Genomic DNA, 24391 nt, shown 5'->3' with positions numbered 1-24391 from the left:
TAAGTTCTACCCTATTTGTTCCAGAACTAGGAACCAAGATTCTATATGCTGAGTGCTGGCTGCTAAGTTAAATATCATCACCCAGCAGGGAGAGGGCTGGGATAATGGCAAATAAAAACCCACAAAGCTTTTCTTCTGTTTTTAAGTTGCCTTTTCTTCTTTCAGCATTTTTTTGACTTCTGTAAACATTTGACCACTTCCTAGAATTTTGATAAAGCTTAGTCTAACCATTTTTCTTTATTACTTTCCCCAGAGTTTCTATGGAGGAAGCGTCTCTGGAAGCTGCCTGCTTCTTTGTTCACTATCACTCTGGTAACAAACCATTACCAACACAATTAACAGGTGCGATGGCCTCTTTTATTGTGAGCCACCTGGATTTCTTATTATATTTGAAGCCTAGAATAAGGTTTCTACCTTTACCACCTACACTGCTTTCTATATTTACTATATTATTCATGATAGTTTCTATTACAAACTAAGTTCTCAATAAATTCAGGCATACCTTGTAGATATTGTAGGTTTAATTTCAGAACACTGCAATTAAACAACTGTTCCAATAAAGCAAATCATACAATTTTTTTTTTGGTTTTTCACTGCATGTAAAAGTTATGTTTATAGCATTTGTAGTCTATTAAGTGTGCAATAGCATTGTGTGTTATAAAAATGGACAGACCTGGCCAAGTGTGGTGCCTCACACCTGCAATATCAGCTCTTTGAGAAGCCAAATTAGCAGATTATGAGGTCAAGAGATAGAGACCATCCTGGCCAACATGGTGAAACTCCATCTCTACTAAAAAAAAAATACAAAACTTTGCTGGACTTGGTGTCACATGCCTGTAGTCCCAGCTACTCAGGAAGCTGAGGCAGGAGAATGGCTTGAACCTGGGAGGCAGAGGTTGCAGCGAGCCGAGATCATGCCACTGCACTCCAGACTGGTGACAGAGCGAGACTCCCTCTTAAAATATATATATAGATAGACCTTAAATAAAAATTACTTTATTGCTAAAAAATTCTAATAATGATCTGAGCCTTTCACAAATCATAATCTTTTTGCTGATAGAGGGTCTTGTCTTGATGTTGGTGACTGCTGACTGAACAAGATAGTCGTTGCTGAAGGTTGGGGAGACTGTGACAATTTCTTAAAATAAGGCAGAAATAAAGTTTACCACATTAATTGGCAGTTTCTTTCACAAAAGATTTCTCCATAGCATGCAATGCTGTTTGATAGCATTTTCTCCTCACTAGACCTTCTTTCAAAACGGGAGTTACTCCTCTAAAATCCTACTTCTTTAACAACTAAATTGATGTAATATTCTAAGTCCTTTGTTGTCATATCAACAGTGTTTCCAGCATGTTAGCCAGGACTAGATTCCATATCAAGAAACTTCTCCTTTCCCCTCATCCATAAGAAAAAACTCCTCAACCATTCAAGACTTATTGTGAGATTGTAGCAGTTCAGTTTTATCTTCACGTTCCACTTTTAATTCAAATCCTCTTGCTGCTCCTACCACATGTGCGGTTATTTCCTTCACTGAAGTCTTGAACCTTGTAAAATTATCAGTGTTGATTGGAATCAACTTCTTCCAAACTCCTGTTAATGTTGATATTTTGACCTTTTCACATAAATCACAAATGTTCTTAATGGCATCTAGAAATGTGAATTCTTTCCAGAAGATTTTTAATTCACTTTGCCCAGATCCTTCAGAAGAATCAATATCTATGGCAGCCTTATCAAATGTAGTTCTTAATTACTAACATTTGAAAATCAAAATTACTCCTTGATCTGTAGGTTACAGAATGGGTGTTGTATTGGCAGGCATGAAAAGAACCATTAATATCTATATACATCTTCATCAGGGCTCCCAGGTGAGTTGTCAGCGAGCAGTGATATTTTAAAAGGAAAATTTTTATGAGTAGTAAGTCTCAACAGTGGGTTTAAAATATTTAGTAAACCATGCTACATACAAATGCCATTCAGGCTTTCTTGTTTCACTTGTAAAGTACAAGCTGAGTAGCTTTAGCATAATTCTTAGGGGTCCCAGGGTTTTGAGAACAGTAAATGAGCATTGGCTTCCACTGAATGTCACCAGCTGCATTAGCCCCTAATAGGACAGTAACCCTCTCCTTTGAAGTTTTGAAGCCAGCCATTGACTTTTCCTCTCCAACTATGATAATCCTAGATAGTGTCTTCTTACAATAGAAGGCTATTTTGTCTACATTGAAAACCTGTTGTTTAGTGTAGCCACCTTCATCAATGACCCTAGCTATGTCTTCTTGATAACTGGCTGCAGTTTCTACATCAGCACTTGCTGCTTTACCTTGGACTTTGATGTTATGGAAATAAGATCTTTCCTTAAACCTAATGAACCAATCTCTCTTAACTTCAAGTTTTCTTCTGCAGCCTTCTCATCTCTCTCAGCCTTCACATAATTGAAGAGACTTAGGACCTTACTCTAGATTAGGCTTTGGCTTAAGGGAAAGCTGTGGATACTTTTTTCTTCCATCCAAACCACAAAAACTTTCTTCATATCAACAATAAGGCTGTTTTGGGTGTTCGCCAGAGTAGCACTTTTAATTTCCATTAATAACTTTACCTTTGCATTCACAACTTGGCTGTTTGGAGCAACAAGCTTACCCAAGCTTTTGCTGTGCCTTCCTCACTAAGCTTAATTGCTTTTAGTTTTGGATTTAAAGTGAGAGATGTTTGACGCTTCCTTTCACTGGAATACTCAGAGGCTACTGTGGTTGCCCTAATTTCAGTGTTGTCATGTCTCTGGGAATATGGGGACCTGGAGAGAGAGAGAGAGAGAGAGAGAGAGAGAGGGAGGGAGGATCAGCTTGTTGATGTTGCAGTTAGAACACACGCAATATTTATGGTCTTATATGGGCATGGTTCATGGCTCCTGAAGACAAGTACGATAGTGGCATCAAAGATCACTGATCACAGATCACCATAACAGATATAATAATAATGAAGTTGGAAAGATTGTGACAATTACCAAAGTTTGGCACAGAGACATGAAATGACTGCATGCTATTGGGAAAATTGTGTCAACAGGCTTGCTTGACAACAGGCTATCACAACCCCACAAGTTGTAAAAAAAAAACAATGTCTGGAAAGTGTAATTGAGCAGAGCACAGTGAAATGAGTATGCTTGTATTGACCAGTGACAAATTTATCTGGTTATCCGCTTTTGCAATAAAAATGTCAGAGTATTGTTTAGTGAAAGTTCTTGATAATGAAGTAGTAAATAATAATACAAGAAAGTTATTAAAGCTGATGATATTACCAAATAAAAAAGAAAGTCAACATCCTTTGCAGCTTGAATATTTATTATAACCCTGGTAGTTTGAAATGTGGAGAAACATAAACATGTCAAATACTCAATAAAGTACATTTAGTAGGACTTAGTGTAGTGTACTCTAACAAAGTATTGAAGACCCAAAAATACTTTGAGGCATTTGAATTACATATCACCATTTATAAAATTAGACATTGCAAACAAATTCTGGGACTTCAAATAAAATGTTTTATTTAAAATGACAATAATATACAATTATATATAAATATTAATAACAATGAAAACAACTATGTTTTTCAAAACAAAAAACTAGCAAAATGAATAGTATTGTTTTACATTTTTACAACTGTGTTTAATGTCTAACTCAGTGGAAGATAGCAAAATTCTCATATGTGCGCCTCTATTAATTCTTTTGCAATATATTGTTTTAATTGAGCAATATGTAGAAATTCTGACCTCATAAAGATACATAGTTAGAAACAGGATATGAATGTTAATAGCTATTTTAGATAATTGTAGAGGTTTTTTCCTGTTCGTGAAAACTAGATAAATGCTAGATGCTTGAAGGTTAATTGCAGTGCAAGATCTGAATAATATTTTAATATTCTGCTATATTAAAGTCCATTGGTCCGTCTTACATGTTGAAAGACTCTTACCCATGTCTGCTTGTGTAGTATGAATTGGTCATTTGTAAAATGTTATTTCACTGACTTATGCAGGTCTTCCAAATGTCAGTGGAGTTTATTACATATTCATACACATTATAATGTCATTTAGGCCAATGACAGACTTTCATATATCGGTTATGATTCAGCTGAAAAGTTCTTATCACCCAGTGACATAGCCGTCATAAGGTCATAATAGCCTGATGCATTTCTCAGGGGTTTGTGGTGACGCTAGCATAAATAAACCTGTGTTGCCTGTCCTGTAAAATTATATTACATAGAATTACATATGGTACATAATAATAATGATAACAGACTACTATATTACTGGATTATCTATTTAATTTACTACACTTTTTATTATTTTATAGTATAATCCTTCTACTTACTAAAACATAAGTTAACTGTATAACAGCCTCAGAAAGATTCTTCAGGAGGTATTCCAGGAGGAGGCATGGTTATCATAGGAGATGTGAGCTCCATGCATGTTATTTACCCAGAAGACCTTCCGGTGGAATAGGACATGAAGGTGGAAGACAGTGATATTGATGATACTGACCCTGTGTAGGCCTAGGCTAATGTGTTTGTGTTTATGTCTTAGCTTTTTAAAAATAAAAAACATTAAAATAGACAAAAGTTATGCAATAAGGCTATAAAGAAGGAAAATAATTGTGTTCAGTTGTGAAACGTGTTTGTGTTTTTAAGCTTCTTCCAAAAGTGTCAACAATGAAAAAAGTTGATAAAGTAAAAGAGTTACTGGAAGCTAAGGTTAATCTACTACTAAAGAAAGGAAAATGTTTTTATACCTTTAACGTAGACTACGTGTGCAGTGCTTATAAAGTCTACAGTAGTGTACAGTATATCTTAGGCCTTCACGTTTACTCACCACCCACTCACTGATCTACTCAGAGCAACTTCCAATCCTGCAGGCTCCATTCTTGAAGTGCCCTATCCAGGTGTACTCCTTTTTTTATCATTTATACTGTATTTTTACTATACCTTTTCAATGTTTAGATACACAGACAGTTACCATTATGTTACAATTGCCTGCGGTATTCAGTGCACTATCAGGCAATATAAGTTTGTAGCCTAGGAGCAATAGGTTGTACCAAACAGCATAGGTAAGCAGTAGGCTTTAGCATCTCTGTTTGTGTAAGTATACTCTACGATGTTCACACAACCATGAAGTTACCTAATGACATGCTTCGCAGAACATATCCCGGTCATTTAGTAACATGTGATTGTATGTTTTTTAAATTCATGATTAATTTTACTGATGATTTCACTAGAAGAAGCTTACTAGAGAAATACTGAGAAATTAGCAAACTAAGATGGAGAATATCAGTTTTCTAAAATTTCTTTTCTTTCTTGAAAGCTTGAGTTTGATTGTTTGTAACACATACAGCCAATTGTGGGTTTTGTGAAGAAAAGGTTACCTCATTTTGGAGAAAAACATCTGTCAAACACTTAAATCTCAATAATTGTAGTTTGTTATTCATTCCTTCCAGTAAAAATATTGTTCCATGAGAAACAACGTGGTGAGTTTAGCGCATAACTCAGGCAACTGCCCATACGCTTTTCCGTTTTTTGACATAATTCACCACACAGATATTAAAAAGATCTTCAGAGTCAAGATTTAGTACAATTAATTTTTTTTTACTACTTAATTCTTAACTGAAACTGGTTTATTTTTAAATTGAGACTATATGGCCATAAAGAATAGAATGACAATGTTTGGAAAGGGTGCTTGGAGTGTTATCCACCATTGCTCTTGCATCACAAGTGAAAATTTCAACCCATGGACAAGGACAATAATGTCTTTGTGTTATTATGAATACAGTTTTGACTTCTGTGGCCCCTGTCTTGCTGAAGTTTACAAGCTTTACCCCAGAAACCTCTGCTGTAGGGTAATAAAGACATGGAATAAAAATTGGTCATGGTAATGTGATAGAAGCAAACAGCATATGTGAAGGACGAACTTAAATATGACTTCATAGAGCCATAACACTTTAGGGTAAAAGGATAACATCATTTCAGGGTGCATGTGTATACAAACATGTGTATAACACAGTGTTTGAATGTTCTTCTCAGAATGTGAAAAACCTTAATACATTTTTCATATTTAGATTCTTTACTCATATTCTGGAGATGTTAATTTGAAAAGGTCTCAAAAAGAGGTTTGAGAATGATTAGCATTTTGAATAATTGACTAATTTGGCTAATTAAAACTATGAGTAAATCCTAAAGCTCTTGACTTAGGTACTCAAGAGATGATAAGTTTGAGGTAAAATTTAATAATAGTCCTTCAGAACCTGAAAGTATATTATTTGATGAGCACTTTGAATCTCTGCTGAAAAGGAAAAGAACTAGTATAAAATATACCAGAAATTTGAGATCCTAAGAGATGCATGCTAGTTTGTGGTTCATCTTGAGTGTTTATATGTTTTTTGTGTGAGCAAGCATATATGTGTAGTGCTTCAAATACAATTCTATGCGAAGAATCAGACACACGAAAGCAGCATTTTTCTGGTTGAAGAGTCCTAATCACATAGCCTCTGTCCTTCCCTCATCTCTTCTCTGTCCTGGAAGAGTTCACTAGAGTCCTTAGAACACTGCTGGATATAGTGTGATTTAGTCCAACCGTTTGTCTTTGCAAATGCAAAAAAAAAAAAAAAATCGTGCATAAATAAATGACCTAGCCAAGGAGATACCTGCTAGTGAAGGGTTGACCTTCTAAATCTGATCACTGTTTTTGCAGCATCATGCTTATTCCCTTTTGAGAATAGAGAAGCAGAGATTAGATTTATTACAGTGTGCTGGGCACCGCAGGAAAAGTGAAGGCATTATAAGAGGTAAACTTCTTGCAGTTTATGCTTTTATGTGTTTATTATGAATTTTCTAATAATTATTTCTATATTTGATGAAAAGAGAGCAGAGTTTGGGGAGAAAAAAGAAAGAAGCAGATAATAAATAACATCTTATTTGTCAGCTGTCCTCTTCATTCTATTTAATATAGTAGACACAGTTTGGTCTTAATTTAGTAACTTACCCCATGTTGAATTTTTAAAATGTGTTTATAATTAAAATGTGGCTTTCTGTACAGAAGTCTCATTTTGGAAATATACTCAGATAGGAAAGAACATTCATTGGATGATTATCTGACCCAGGAAAGAAATTAAATAAAGGATTATGTATTATTCGGGTTTGTCAGCTATAGGGATAATCCAAGTCAAAAGCAGTTCTAGTTAGTAGAATTGATCAGAAATTGACTGTACACTTTTGTTAATTTTTTTTTCAAGAAACCTAGTTATTGCTGCAATAAGAGATCAGAAAGACTAAGAAAAGGCAAAAGAGAGATATGAAAGGAAATCCTTGGTATGCCAAGAGGAACAAAGGTGATTTGCTGGGACTGTAAAAATAGATGTGGTGTGATTGACTTTTCCTTTCTGACTTTTTCTTGAATAGATGCATTAGGTTTCACAATACTAAGGGACAAGCTATTTGGTTTCCTTCATGGAAGAACCTGAATTATAGATTATTATTTTTGTGATTCATATTTTGAACCTTACAAAGTCAGCATAAACACACCTCTGAAAACAGACTTCTGGATAGACTTTACATTTCACTATATTTTTCCATTAACTATAAAGAAGCAACTTCATATTGTGTTTCTAAAGGTAAATCTGAGAATACATGTACAAACATTTTGGCCAAAAAGAACAACTATGAAAGTAACAAATATTCCAAGAGAATGGAAAATATTTTTTGTGTGTCTGAAATTGAACAATTTGAAGATGTTTGATATTGCTGTATACATCTTACATTTTAATAATAATAAAGGCAGTGGCCTAAATTAAATGATCTGAGTACTTTGCTTGGTGATTTCCATGTAAGTCTTCTTTTATGTGAAACACAAAACAAAACATGACCCAAAACATCTATACAAAATGTACCAGGATGTATCTTTTTATTTTTTCTGTTCTCCTGCTGGATTAGTTCGTTTTCACACTGCTGATAAAAACATACCCAAGAATGGGCAATTTACAAAAGAAAGAGGTTTGTTGGACTTACAGTTTTACAAGGTTAGTCTGGCCTCACAATCATGATTGAAGGCAAGGAGGAGCAAGTCAATCTTACAGGGATGACAGAAGGCAAAAAGAAAGAGTGTGGAGGGAAACTCCCATTTTTAAAACCATCAGATCTCTTGAGACTCATTCAGTATCATAAAAACTGTGCAGGAATGACTCACCCATGTATTTCAATCACCTTTCACCAGGTTCCTACCACAACACATGGGAATTGTGGGAGTTACAATTCAAAATGAGATTTGGGTTGAAACGTAGCCAAACCATATTAGCTACTATGTACTTTTAGTTCTTAAATTTACATTAAAAACTGTAAATTTCTTAAGTAGGAAAGAACAAACTTTTGTTCATTTTCTAGGTGATAAATTAGGAAGCATTAAAAGCAAGCTTGCGATCTTATCCTGATCTCAAATGACATAAATTTAGACAATATTTCATCTGCCGCCTAAAGTTTCAGCATCCTAGGGAAAGAAAAGAATGCAAATAAAAAATTAAAATAAGAATAGAATTTATATTTCAGATGTTAAGTACTAAAACACAACCTTAGGATCTCGTGACTAGTTAGAGAATATACAAACAGCAGATATTTTGAAAAATCTAGAATTTAATCTTGACTCTTGTGATTTGCATTCTGTAGTTTCAATTAGCTCTGCAAGGAGGGGTAGAAGTGATGTTATTTCAATGAGCTATTCAATAATATTTAAAATGGAAATGCACTAGAAGACTATCCCATATGACACTAACCATGGAAAATGAAGATAATGATTAAGAATAAATAAATATTTAAATCACAGTCCTGGGAATAGAGGAGGTAGTACCAGGAAAACCCAGCTAAAAGAGAAGCATGTGAGCAGAAAGGAAAATGGCTTGTTCTTCTTGTGGGAAATTTTGAATAACTACCTGATTAGATTTTTCTTTCTGTTTTAATAGGAAATTATTTTGAATAGGATTTAAATTAAAAGAAATATTTCTGAACCTCTAATATCAAGAATAAATTAGATAAAACTAACACAATTATTTTCAACAAAGAGGTACCAAGAACTTAAAGTCATAAATTAGCTTTTCTTCAGTTGAATGCTGAAGAACTTTCTTTTTTTCTACAAAGATTATGCAGCCAACTCATTTCAAAAGGCCATTTGAAAGCAAGATTGGATTTTTGGAAGAAAGAACAGAAATACCCATAGCAGTCTCTGTTCTTAAATGACCAAATAGAGCAGAGAAATGAACATGGAGTGAATTATTCAACTTCAGTTCTGTTGCCACATTCATATTGCCAAAGCTGAACTTTTTACCTAAGATACAATACTTTGTAACTATTTAACCAAAGAGGGTTCTGTTTCTAGCTCTGTAAATACTTGTGAATTGTTAAACCATGCATTTATTTGAATTTTTGTGCCACTATTCATAATTGTAACATAGTATCCTACAGGATTAACAAATATTTACATCTTTAATAGCAACTATTAACATATATTAGGTTTTCAGACTTTCATACATGTATACACTCTCTCTATATATATATGTATGTGTGTGTATATATACACACACACACACATATAATTGTGTCTTATATTTAGTGTTAGAATTACTAGAGATGAGATACATTCTCAAACACCTTGCTAGTAAAGAGAACAGTCTATGAGAGGTAAATATTCAATTTTAGCAATATTTTTTACATTAGGGACTAAGTATTCATTTTAGAATTTTTCTCTAAAGGTTAATGGGAAACAAGCTTTATATGAAAGAACATCTCTTAAAATTATTTACAATCTATATCATTTTTCTTCTGAGCCACCTTCTCATTGTTCAGTGTGAGCGATTGAGATGAATGATTGATATCCAGGTTTCTCTGTTTGCTAAGTAAAAATAAAGAGAAAGTTATTTAAATATATTAAATTGTAAGATTTCTCTCGGTGATTCTCCCTGGGTCTGATTCTAACATAAATTAAGTTTCTGCTAAATTAGATTGCAATGTGTGTAATAAATGTTTGCTGATGACAATTCAGTTGTGACTCTAAATTATCTGTAACAGTGAGCAGGAGGTGAGCTTGGAATTTAAGCCATATTGTAGACAATTGTCTTGAAGAAAGCAAAAAAAAAAATCCTACATTGTAGTCAATGCTGTGACATTTCTCTCTTTGAGAAATGAGAATATGCTAATGTTATATTCCTGGGCAAGTTGAGGCAGAATGGGATGCTAATAAGGTCCAGAGGGGTTTTCACTAAGGAGTTGGATTTCAGTTGGAAGAAAGTTCTTGTGGCTAAAAGGCAAGAAGAATATTACTGGAATATTTTTTATAAAATTGTATAGTGTGAAAAGATGCTATTAATATATTATTAAGGAGAAAAGGAAAGAAAATTTATTTTTTAGGAGTCAGTATAGCTTAATGAAGAAAACTTAAAGTCAGAGAGATGCAGGTTCAAATTTCAGCTTTGCCAATTACTAGCCATGTGATCTTTGTCAACATTGCTGAGACTGACTGTGAAATGAGGATACCAATACCCAGTAGGGCTTGGGGGACATTCAAAAGAGAGAGGATTGATTGCAAAGGATGAACATCCCAGATGATTATGATGAGACATGGGGAAAGCTCATTCATAAAAAGAGCTAGGGGATAGAAGTTAGCCTTGGAGGCTATCAAAAAAGAATCTTAATTATTCATTATGTGTATAAGGAAGGAGTCTTTATTCTAGGAATAAAAAATTCAAGAAGCCTCAGGGATAATACCTAGCAGCTAAGAAAAATTTAAGGAAAGGAACAAAGAAAGCAACAAAAAAGCAAAAGAAAACCCAAAGAAATGAATGAAGTATATAGTTTTCTCAGTATTGAATAAAGCCAAATACATTAATTCTTAAATTGCACATACCTCTCCTTCTGATTATTGTTTAAAGAGAAGATTTATTTACAATTGTTTGAGTTACTTTGAAATTGGTTTTAGGATAAGTTTCAGGGGCAATTGGAGTTAAAAAGTATTCTCATTATTAAAACTATTAAACAATTCCAGAACGCAGAAAATAAATACAACTTCAAAGATATTGAATAAACACGTTAATGTGCTAAGTGATTAATATAATACAAAATGGGGAATAAAGGACTCTGTATTTTTATTCATCAACATAGATGTAAACATTTAAATAAAAGTTTAACATATTAATCTGATAGTATAAAAATAATAATTCAACATGGTTGGTTGGATTTTGTTACAGACATACAGGGTAGTTGTAAATAGGAAATTTTATTTATGTAATTTTTATAACAATGTGTTAAAGGAGAAATATATGTATGTAAAAGAGTTTGATTTTAACACAACAATTTTAACTATGTTCATTGATTTCCTCAAATCATAGTTCTGAACTCAACATGTATTCTTTTAGAGTGTCTAAGCCTTTATGCATGGTTAGTTTTCCATTTTTTTCCTCTGTATACAATGTCTTACAAAGACAGCATAAAATGCAAAATAGAATTTGTTAAAATCAACATTTTTACAGACTCCTTCTGTGTTTCCATTGATTCAGTAGGAATTTCCTAACACAAATAATTAGGTTATTTGTAAATAATTATTTAACAAAAATTGTGCCATATTCCCCTCCTCACCTAAAGACAGCAAGAAAGGCAAAAAAAAAAAAAAAAGACAGGAATATCACTAAGACTGTGATCATTCAACATTTAAAAAAAGAAAAATTAAATTTTTTAGCTTTGGGGTTAGGTCTCACTCTGTTGCCCAGGCTGGAGTGCAGTAGTGAGTGGCATGGTCATAGCTCACTCTAACCTTGAACTAACTCCTAAACTCAACTGATCCACCTGCCTCAGCCTCCCAAGGAGCTGTGATTACAGGCATGAGCCAACTTGTCCAGTTCAATATCATTTTTCACATTGAAGCTAGTTAAATAATTTACTAGAGTTCAACAAATGTTTTTCAAAAATGAAATTGGAAAAATTAGGCATCCATAGACACAAAACAAAATAAGCCTCATGCCATGTGCAAACATATATAAAAAGTAACTCAAAATAGAGCAGGGACTAATATGTGAAATATAAAACTATAACCTTTCTTATGAAAAAGTTTCAAAAAAAGAGACGAAACATTGTTAGAATTGACAGCAAAAGCAAGAATCATGAAAGGAAAAATTGATTACCTGGACCTCATAAATAATGATACCTTTTTCTCTGCAAAACATTTTTTGAAGAGGGTAAAAAGAGAAGTTATAGACTGGAGGGAAATATTTGAAATTCACATATCTGGCAAAGGATTTGTATTTAGAATAGACAAAGAACTCTTCAAACTCAGTAGTTAAACACACAAACAAACTAATTCAGTTAGAAAATGGGTGAATGACATGAACAGATATTTCACTGAAGATTATATGTGGATCATAAATAAATGCATTAAGTGATGTTCAACCTCATTAGCTATTAGAGAAATGCAAATTAAACAACAAGGGGATATCACTACACATATGCAAGAATAGCCATTTTTTCATGACGTCAAATGCTGCCAAGGATGCAGAGAAACTGGATCATTTATACATTGCTAGTGAGAATGTAAAGTGGTAGAACTACTCTAAAAAAGCATGTGGAATTTTTAAACAAAACGGTTATATGTTTACATTTGACTCAGCAACTGCATATTTGGGCATTTGTTTTGGAGAAAAGAAAATTTCTGTTTGTATAAAAATCTATAAACAACTGTTCATAGCAACTTTATTTATAATGTCCCAAAACCAAAAGTAACAAAAAACTCAAATGTTCTTCAACGAGTGAAGAGTTAAACAAAGAGTGGTGAATTGATACCCTGGAATATTACCCAGCCATCAAAAGGAATAGATTATTGATACTCTCAACTACTTGGATAGATCTCAAGGGAATTATTTTGAGTGATAAAAGTCAATCCAAAAGCTTAGGTGTGGTATGATTCCAATTATATAGTGTTCTTAAAATTACAGAATTTTAAGGATGGAGAATAGAGCAGTGGTTAGGAAGGGATCGTGTCTGGGACTGTGGTAATAAAAGGATAGCACAAGAGATCCTGGTGATGGAACTTTCTTGACTGTGGTGCATGTCACATGTGATGCAGTTGCATAGAACTAAACACACAAGAGCACACATGCATAAATGAATACATGTAAATCTGAGGAAATCTCAGTAAGGTTAACGGAGCATATCAGTGCCTGTTTCTTTTTGTGATATTATTATGCAGGATGTTACTTGTCATTGACAGAAACTGAATGAAGGGTACACAGAATTTCTCTGTAATATTTCTTGCAACTCTGTATGAATCTTCAATTACCTGGGAAGCAAATGCATACATAATATAACCAGTTGCTTAAATGTTGGAAAATAAATAAATAAATAATATTTTTACAGTTGATATAATTGAATACGTAGAAAATAAAAACTCAATATTTATTGAAATTTTTAAGAAAATGTATAGTATATAATGTAATCATTAACCTGTGGATATAAAAGTAATTTAGATTGAGAATGGAAAATGTTCTGTTCACAGTACCAAACTATATATACTTTGCACTAAATTTAATTTGAAGACTTATATGAAAAATCAAAGATAAAGTAGTATTAATGTACATAAAATGTGGATGGAATAGTTCTGAATGAAAAACCTTAATGTTGTGCAATGTTTAAAATTTTCCAGTTTCCTCTGGGTGTGTATATGTATATAATATATATAGTGCTATTTTAATAAAATTTCTATTTGAATGAGTTGTAATATGATTTTAAAGCTCACATGAAGGATGTCATGTTTGAAAATTACCAAAGTATTTTTTGAAAATAAGATTATTTGGTGTGGTGTATTTACAGCCTTATTTTTTATTTATTCACTTTTTTCTTAAAAATGTAAATGAAATATGTGGAACTCATTAGAAACAAACTAAATATTTTTGGAAGACAAACAGATGCATGACTATAAAAGGTATTTATATATAATACAGTTTTTTTTTATTTAACAGATTAGGATCATTTATTTAACAGATTGTGCTAGCATAATCCCTTTCACTGAAATAAGCACATGCCTACCTCCCACCTTTACCAATTTAAATTTATCGTATCCAATAAATTAATGTTTTTCAAATATATATGATAAAATATAATTCTCTAAAAATTGAAGGGATCTGATTAGACAGAATAATGGTAAATTTATGTGATAGGGACATTTAAAAATTTTGAAATTTATCTCAATAAAACCAAGGTTTGATATAGATATAGGTCTCATAGAATAAACATATTACTGAAACCCTAATAAAATGAGCTCATCTGATTAAAATACCATACTTTTCTGATGGATGTTGAAATCTGGAATTAAGAGATTTTTGGCTTATGAAACAACAAACACTTATCCTTTTATCTCAAATGTTCTTACTCCATTACCCTTACTATTCCCTTCCTCTGCCCTTTGAAACCTGTAATACGCAGGGTTTTTTTAAATAGGTTTTTTTGCTAATAGATTATTTTTCAGTTGAATTTTATATTCACAGCAAAATTAAATGAAAAGTACAGGAATTTACCATATTTTCTTCCCCCACCCCCCCCCCACCCCATGACTTTTACATGCATAGCTTCCCCCATTATCAAAATCCCCCACCAGAGTGGCACATTTGCTATCACTGATGAACCTATATTGACACATCATTGTCACCCAAAGTCCATGTGGGTTCACTCTTCAGTGGAGTGTATTCAGTGGGTTTGGACAAGTAAATAGGGACACGTATCCACCATTATAGAATCATATGGAATAACTTCACCACCTTAAAAATTCTGTGTTCACCTGTTCTTTCCATCCCTTGAAATTGCTGATATTTTTACTGTCTCTATAGTTTTGCTTTTTTGAAAATGTCATGTAGTTGAAATTATACACTATGTAGCCTTTTCTTATTGGCTTCTTTCACCTATAATATGCATTTAAGTTTCCTTCATGTTTTTTCATGGCTTGATAGCTCTTTTTTTTTTTTTGCACAGAATAATAACCCATTTATAAAATGTATCTATTTAGCCATTCACCTACTGAAGGACATCTTGGTTACTTACCAATTTTGCTGATTATTAATAAAACTCCTACAAACTTCGTGTGTGGGTTTTTCTGAGCTAATACATTTTCAACTTCTTTTGGGTAAATACCAAGGAGCATGATTACTGGATTGTATGATAAGGATTTGTTTAGTTTTATTTAAAAAAAAAAAAAAAAAAAAAACAGATTATCTTCCAAAGTGACTGTACCATTTTGCATTCTTACCCAGGAATTAGTGAGAATTGGTCATTTTATATTTAAGCGAGGCCTTCTCTGATTTTTTTTTTTTTTTTTGAGACATTCTCTTTCTGTTTCCAAACTCATTTAGCACTCACTCATTTAGTGTCCTTATACTGATGATATCCTTATACAGACATATATATATATATGTGTATATACATATATATATATATATATATATATATATATACACATATATGTGTGTGTGTGTGTGTATGTGTGTGTGTGTGTGTGTGTGTGTGTGTGTGTGTGTATGTGTGTATATGTAATTTTTTTTTGAGACAAAGTCTCACCCTGTCACCCAGGCTGGAGCAGTACAATCTCAGTTAACTGCAACCTCTGCCTCCTTGGTTCAAGCAATTCTCCCACCTTAGCCTCCCAAGTAGCTGGGACTACTGGCACACACCACACCAGGCTAATTTTTTTGTATTATATATATATTTTTGGAGACAGGGAGTTTCACCACGTTGGCCAGGCTGTTCTCAAACTCCTGACCTCAAGTGATCCACCCGCCTTGGCCTCCCAAAGAGCTGAGATATAGGTGTGACCCACTGAGCCCAGCCTGACATCTATTATATTTTTTGTTAAGCATGTGCAAACCCCTCAGGGCAGGACAGAAATATGTCTCCTGTCCTTTACAATACTGCACTTATAGCCTTGAAATTTTTTGAATGAAACTAAAAAATTTGTGAATAAATTCAGAAATTCTGGTGTGTCAGACTGCCAGGCAAGTGATCAAATGCTTATCATTATCTAACAGCATTTTGTTTTACAAGTCTCTGTACAATCACAATGTCTTATGCTAAAATTAGAATCAAACAATTCTCACTATTTTTACTATAACTTTTTTTTTTCAATTTTTTCTTGGCAGTTATTTTATAGGTTAAATATATGATTGATTTATCTGAGAGGGAATTGCATTTGAAGTTATTGACTCTGCCTCAGCTTTTTAGCTAGAAAAAAGCAAAGCTCTTGCTGCAATAAGTGTTGAACCTTTTAAAAATAAAATCTAATGAGGTTAGTATATATCCTTGACATTTTATTTTAAGCCAGAGTGAAGGTCACAGCTGAAAGGTTACAAAGATGAATTTATACAGAAAATAAACAATGCTATTAATTTGCAAAGAAAATGCAATATTGCTGTCTATAACCTCTTGCATCTAAAAGGGTGTTTGTGATTCCTGATTTTAGTATTCAAAATCTATTATCTTTTCATTTCTTAGATATTAGAATATAGAAAGAGGTTCACACCTAGCTTATCTGTCAAAGACTAGTATAAAACATGTGCTTTGTCATTAATATTCTAGTATTTTATTATTTGAACTTTAAGTCAAATGTCAAATCCACTTTATTTGTTGGGTACTAATATTTTGGTGGAAGTATGTAATTATTCTGCTTACTTGGTGAACTTTTTTCTGACTTGAGAGTTTTGTCATACAGTTTAAGTTCCTCAACTCTACTATTTTTGGTTTTTACATCAAAACTGTATATTTCGGATGAAAGAATATGTCAACATGAGTTTGGAAAGGGGCTGAATTATAGCTAAATGATAGAAAATCTGCCTTTTTGGATACAATGTACAACAGGAATTCTTAACTGATTTTATATTGTATTACTAATACGTAACATGGGATTGCTCTATAAAATTTCTACAAGATCAAGACAATTTTAATAGTGAAAATAGTTTCATTTATTTACAAAGTCATTAAACAAAGCTCAAATGCTAAAAACCATGTCACAATGGTCACTTTTAAATTGTTATATAGTTAATATATTTTTTGAGCAAATATTTCAAATTTTGTAATTTGTTCTTTTTAAAAAATGAACATAAGATAGGTATCTAATCTGGAATTTCCTTTATTTTAGATGAACTCACAAATTCATCTGAAACCAGACTGTCTTTAGAAGACCTCTTTAGGAAAGACTTCGTGCTTCATGATCCGGAGGCTCGATGGATCAATGGTATGTGTACACCTTTTTAAACACTGTATTTATTTTGAGTTCTATATAATTAAAATTTTTAAAAATGATATTTGTTGGCTGGGTGTAGTAATCCCAGCACTTTGGGAGACCAAGGCTGGCAGATCACCTGAGGTCAGGAGTTCAAGACCAGCATGACCAACATGATGAAACCCTGGCTCTACTAAAAATACAAAAATTAGCCAGGCATGGTGGTTGATCCTTGTAATCCCAGTTACTTAGGAGGTTGAGGCAGGAGAATCACTTGAGCCTGGGAAGTGGAAGTTGCAGTCAGCTGAGATCACACCACTGTGCTCCAGCCTGTATGACAGAGAGGCTCTGTCTAAAAAAAAAAAAAAAAAAAAAAAAAGGATTTTGTAGTTAATATTTTAATTGAAAGTGTGCTTCAAACATTACATGGGTATTATTTAAAGTAAAACCTTGGTTCTTGTGAGAGAAAATCAATTCCTAAAATAGGGCATCAATAAATTATTTGGCAAATGTTGGGTTGACAGTTTTGTGTCTGCTGCTCTCTCATGATCATTAGTTATATGACTTTAAGGATATATTACATCTCTAGCATATCTCTAGATAATTATTCTTAGTGTAGCAGTGTACATTTTGGGAGCTTGTATGTAGAAATATTAAGTGCTTCAAATTTGACAATATGATCGGTTTTGTTTCTCTCTTTGTGGTTTTCCTTTTCAAGTGTTACAAACTAGTGAGACTCAGCAAAGTTGAAATGACTTGGAAAAAACATGGAAATATATGGCACTTTTTTTTTCTGGCCTGCAAAAAAGCCCCCTTAGGTTCTCTTAAGTCAATCTCTGACATAAAAGTAAGAAAATAAATCCAGCGAGTGGCTTCATGAACTTTGCTTTGTCTTTATGGAAGATAATAAGGGCTTAATGTGTTGATGAATCAGTGTTTAATCCTTTGAATACTCTAATTTGCCCAACTATACTAATCATTATGGTTGAATAGCTGTTAATATTTACCCTTCACTTTATTTGGGCATAATATCTTTGCTTAGTTTTGAGGTATAGAGTATATTATTTGTATAATAGATAAAAGGAGCTCTGCCTTTTTAGCTAATAAAGATCATCGTATTTACAGTCCATTCCTTCCTCTCTCTTACTCTAATTAAATGCATTTATGTTGGTGAATTAAACTTTAATTTATGGAAGCTGTAAAGAGAATGTAATTTAACCCACGAGGGCAAGGGTCAAATCCCATGTGTTTATTTAACACTGATATGGCTCCTGGAGATCTGCAGGCATTTGAAATTTGTTTTTTTGAATAAATGAATGAATGATTTTAATTGATGTGCAGTCTCATTTTCACATAAACTTAAATTTTAATTGAAATCAAGAAGAAGGTAAGTGTGTATTGTGGGGATGATATTATGGATAAAGAACACGACGTAGCATTTTTCTTAATATATCTGTTTATTTTTATTTTGAATAGTTTATAAACTTGAGGCTAGCCATATTTTTGCCTTTGCACTGTGATTATTTCAGATGTACACTGTAATGAGTGCTATAACTAAAGAAGGCTAATAAAAAAGATAATTAGCACCCCAAAATTGTCCAAATACACAAATCTCTCACAAATAATTATTCTAATGTGTGATTATAATTATGCCAATCACCTGCTTACTCTGTAGCAAATGTTTTCTACTGAGAGTAATGACAAAATGGAAATTGCTAGAATTTTTTTTTAAATAGTATTGTGAGTCGTCAGATTTGAAATGCTGAATAATCTAGTTTTATTCACCATGTTTTTGGACAAATTATAGAAATTTTGTAGCCTTTGACTTGGAAAGCATGAAAAATTATGGGTCTCATCTCCCTTCTCAGGTTAGCTTGGACTATTTAGAGGCATTTACTCCTGGGTATAACTGACATTGTGATATTGAAGCTCCAAAGGACAGGACAGATATTTAAGTAGTGAACTGCATGCTAAATTAAGCCATATTTCAATATCTAGGACATAGCTTCTACTCTTATACGTCACAGGTTACCAAAATAATATATTTAGAGTTTATCATTTTTCAAGTAAATTCTTTATTATTCATTGATAAATTTGATCCTGAGAAGGCATTCTGGGACAAAGCTGCAGTGTTATTATAATGTTCTAAGTTATACCTAAATGTATAATTTTTATAAAGAATTTGACATAAAGGCAGCTCTTTAAGTTGGAATAAACAGAACCTAAGCTCTGAAAGCATGGAGTCTTATAAATACCATAGAAAGAACTGGCTCTTTGTCAGTAGATTGTGCATGCCCTGAGTTACTTTTCAAGTACAGGAATGAATCTGTGCTTTTATCCAACCCAGATCTTTCTGGCAAGTGCTAGATACTTGGCCTATTTACATATTCCTCACATAGCCTGGAAATACAATAGGAAATACATGAATAGGATGTGTAACCTTGGCCTCATTATCAACAATTGTATCTACATGTAACATGTGAGCTTTTTCTTTATTCTCAAGTGATGTCTCAACAGTTTTTCTTAGTACATATGTCACTTGAAGGAGTTTGAGCTAAGCTTACTTGGAAGCATTATTAATTATTGGAGGTCATCATAGAAATGCTGAATGTATTATTGGTCAAAGGGAAGGAGGGAGTCTAGACAGCCCTGACATGTGTAGGTTATAATGAGGCAATGCCATTCATTATGCTGGATCTCAAAAAATATATGTGGGAACATCATTATGGACTTGGACGGGTGCTCCTATTCATGGTTAGCTTAAAAACGGGCTTACCCCAAATCTCCTCATATCTTTGAAATCTCCATTTTTATAGCATCTTCATTCTAGCGATGTCGCCTTGAAACCTGAAAACCCATCTTATTTAAAATTATTCATCTATCCACACACATTTGATAATCAATTGATCACCAAAGAAATATCTAACATTGAGTGCCTTCTACTGAGGCTCTGTGATGAATGCTTTATGAACATATTTCATAGGACTGCATATGACATTAAAGTTAACCCCAGAAAACTGAGGCTTAACTCAGAAACTTATGTGAACACACACCTAATAAAAAGGCAGAGACTGATGTTGACATATAAAACTTGATCTCTTTCATTGTTTCACTCTGATACGTCATCCTCATATTTAACATATTTATCAAGTACCTCCTTGACAATCCCATTTTAACAGTCCTCATTGCTGTCGTAGGGTGGAAAGGTACAATAGCTTTCCTCACCCATCATAAAGGTCACGGCCAACACTGCCATAACAAAAGACCAGTTAAGAAGAGAAAAGCATAACACATGTATTTAATCAAAGTTTTATGTCACATGGAAGACTTGCAAAATACAGACTCAAAGGCCTAGGGAAAACTGTCCATTTGTTTGCTTAGGTTCAATAAAGTATGGGCAGTGTATTGAAATGTGATTGAACAAAAAGAGTATATTCTAATCATAATAAAATGAGGGAGAAACCCAGAAAGGCTTATCTGTTCAGTTCTTTCTTGGTTTCCCTGTGTAACATATAATCCTCCCAGATATAAGGCAGAACTCCCTGGAAAGTGGGTCTTATGATCTCTTATCACAAGGGTAGGTCAGTGCATTTCCTTGTGACAGCTCCTACACAGAAAAGTAGAGGAAGGTTAGAATATTTCTAGATTTTATGGCTTGCTTGGAAAGAGTGATGCTAGTTTTTATAACCTGTCCTGGAGTAAAGGAATTCTGGTTTCTATGACTTGCGTCAGGGTTGGCAGAGAAGTAGGAGACAGGAAGGCAAAAAAAAGTCAGATGCAGACTTTGCCTCTGAGACTACCAGAGGCCTTCCAATGTCTTAGTCAGTTCAAAGTACTCAGCGTGCCACTGCGCCATATTTCGAAGTATGATTTTCTGAATCCCAACACTAGTAATTTTTTCATGTTGAATATTACAGTAATATGTTTATTTCCCCAGGTACATTCATATAGTGGTAACGTATACAGTCACTAGAACTAGAATGTATATACATGTTTACTGACTTGATCATTATCTAGAAAAGTGAACAAAGTGACTTCAAAACAGCATTGATAGTATGCGATATCACATTGCCTATTGTGTAACAGTGATTATCTCCAAATTATCTTTTTCTTTCTGCTTATTTTGTTTTTTTCTGATTTTTTTTCAATAAATGTGTATGTTTACATGGGTTATTTGTCTTTTAGAATTTTAACTTTTTACTTTAGATTAAGGGATGCATGTGCAGGTTTCTTACATGGGTATATTGCAACTTTAGCAATCTTAGGATATTCATTTTGAGCTATTGTATAAAATGAATGAAGTGATATTTTATTTTTAAACCGTGTCTTTCACTATGTGTCAATAGATAGTTCCAAAATTTATCTGGTAAAATAGAATCAATTACAATTATTATTTGATCCCAAAATATGTTGTAAATTTTAAATACATTTGGGTTCCAGTGGACAAACATACCATCATGTAATGAGATTTTACTGTGCAACTAGTGTGTCATTTGCTCACCCCATGAGTTTGACCACACCTGCTCCGTTGTATTAGTCCACTTATCATTTGTTGTGAACCTGCAGCAATATCAAATTGCTATGAAAGTTTTTAAATTCTTACCCACAGTTAAACTTGCCTGTTCTGGACCAGTGGCCAACCTTTCATCAACTGGCTGCAGGCAGACAACATCACACTTAGCACAGCCCTTCCCTGGGAGACAATACACCATGAAGAATAACTGTCAATATTCAATGAGTACTCAATAATTGTTTCATTATCATAATGAGAACAGTTGTATACGGAATGCGATGGAAGTTGTTTCACATTCCTTTTGAAAAATGGCATACTGGAATAAGTGATAATATGTGAGGCTTTGGGTTTATTTTGATCTTATTTGACTCACTTGTTACATGTTGGAAAAAATTAAACTCACTTTTTACGTGGGATTCCAACACAGATATTTTAACCTGCTGCCTTTGTGATGTGTGACAGCATAACAGGTGGAAACAGGAGAGACATTAAATCAAGGTAAGCCATGGTCTTTCAGCAAGTTACCTAAGCCTCTTCAGGCTTGGCTTCTTCATTCAGAGTGGGGGTATTAGTGCCATAGCTAGAAGCATAATACAAAGTAAGAAAGCAAAAATATGTAAAAAGTAAAGATAACAAGGTAAAAGATTGAAAAAAAGAAAAAATATAAATAAAAAGTCAGGGTCTGTAGCCTTGCGGATCTTCAAATGGTAGCAATTCATATAACTGGTTTTAGAGACGTTCTGAACACCTTATATTTGTTAATAAATGTACTGGGAAGTCTCACTCTCATAATATATGCAGGATATTGAAGAGGCAGTGAAAAGTCACTATTGTGGCCTTTGTGAAAAACAGAGACATTATTGTAAGTAATATCAATAATATTTACTATAATTAGGGGAACCATAAATAGGAAAACTAAACAAATACACCTGTGTTGTTTCTTGTTTGTTTTTTGACACTCATTTATCATGCTAGAATTATTGTCCACTAACTTAGTCTGGTTGAGCTGCAGAAGATGTGGGGTTTTTCAGTGCACAGGGAGCTACTTCTAACTCCAAAGATAGTATTACCCTCCCTTTATCCTATATTCAGCCCTCAGTCAAAACTATCTTATTTGTATCTTCTTGACCAAAAATGTTATTTTTTATAATCATCAACCAAACTGATAGTTAAATAAAATAGAGTTGAGTTTTTGTTCATAAGGCTCTTGAAGATAACATGTATTTTTCTTGCAATATAATTTATAAAGACAAAACATTGCCTAGATCCTAAATGTACACAGTTAGGTATATGGTCAAATAAATCAATTTGCATCTATTTAATGGAATACTAGGCAGCCATAAAATTAATTTTTAAAAAAAGTAATGACATTGCAACATGCTCAGGATAATATATTAAGTGAAAATAGCACAATACGAAATTACATATATAGTGTATTCACAATTGTATTACAGGCATATACACACCTGTATATGCAAAGAAAATAATACTAGACTTTAATATGCCAAAATATTAAATAATTTTCTGATAGAGTGATTGAGTTATTTTTATTTTTTTCCTTTTTGTCTATACTTTCCAAATTTTCAACAAGTATTCTGCTGTTTCATGCTATGGCAATTTTATATGCTAACTGTTGATATTCAAACTTTTGTTTGAAATTCAAATCTAAAAAGTAATGGTTACTAATTTTCTCACTAAAATGTAGATACATTCAGCTACACAAATATTAATTTTGTTATTCTATATGTGCCTTTGTCTCAAAGACCTGTAGGAGAAGGAGGTACAGAAAGGAGTGTGAGATTACTGAGCCTGGGAGAATGAGAATGTTCTTAACACAGCAATGACTATTAGACTTACAAGTCATGGATTCTTCTAATAGCAGTTTCAACATTTTGCAACACTATTCATAATGGCAAAGACATGAAATCAACCCAGGTGTGCCAAAATGGTGGAGTGGAAGAAGAAAACGTGGTACATATATACTATGGAATACTATGCAGCCGTAAAAATAAACAAAATCCTGTCTTTTGTAGGAACATAGATGCAGCAGTAAGCTATTATCCTAAGTGAATTAATGCAGAATCAGAAAGTTAAATATCACACATTTTCCCTTATAAGTGGGAGCTAAATCTTGAATATAGGCAGACATAGAGACAGAAACAATAGACATTAATGACTCCAAAGGTAGGGAGAGGGGGAGGGGAACAAGGACTGAAAAACTTTCCAGTGGATACTATGTTCATTATCTGGGTAACATGGATAGATAGAAGTCCAACTCTCAGTAACATACAATATACCTTGTAACAAACTTACACATATAACACCAAATCTAAAGTAAAGGTTAAAATTTAAAAAATAAAAGGTAAAAACACATAGGAAGCTATTGAAATTTTGACACACCTAGCTCCTGATTCACAGGCCAGAGACTTTTAAATGAGTTTCGGAATGTTATTCATTGTTATCAAGGTGACTTTTCTCTTTAGAATAATTTATGTCAAAGTATCTTCCTATCAAGAGCAGATAATTTCCTACTAAAACTGAAGAATTGCTTAAAAATCATGCCGTGAAGCATATTTACTTCTCTCCAAATGACCAAAAATTTTTTTATTTATTG

At 33.1% G+C, this 24391-nt stretch overlaps 1 protein-coding gene across 3 annotated transcripts in view; it reads left to right on the top strand.

The window, feature by feature from the left end:
* Positions 1-24391, top strand: part of DPP10 (dipeptidyl peptidase like 10) — a 1433428-nt gene that overhangs the window by 910963 nt on the left and 498074 nt on the right. For all 3 annotated transcript variants that reach the window (XM_032250727.1, XM_032250726.1, XM_032250725.1), the window contains exon 3: positions 17181-17276. In XM_032250727.1, the coding sequence (XP_032106618.1) occupies positions 17181-17276 (96 nt within the window). The remainder of the gene's footprint in view (positions 1-17180; positions 17277-24391) is intronic.

Source organism: Sapajus apella, unplaced genomic scaffold (genome assembly GCF_009761245.1).
Source record: "Sapajus apella isolate SASKATOON/1434 unplaced genomic scaffold, GSC_monkey_1.0 scaffold72, whole genome shotgun sequence".
In the NCBI taxonomy this organism is placed as follows: Eukaryota; Metazoa; Chordata; class Mammalia; order Primates; family Cebidae; genus Sapajus; species Sapajus apella.
Note: the sequence above shows the minus strand (reverse complement) of the source record. Positions and strands in the feature narration are given on the sequence as shown.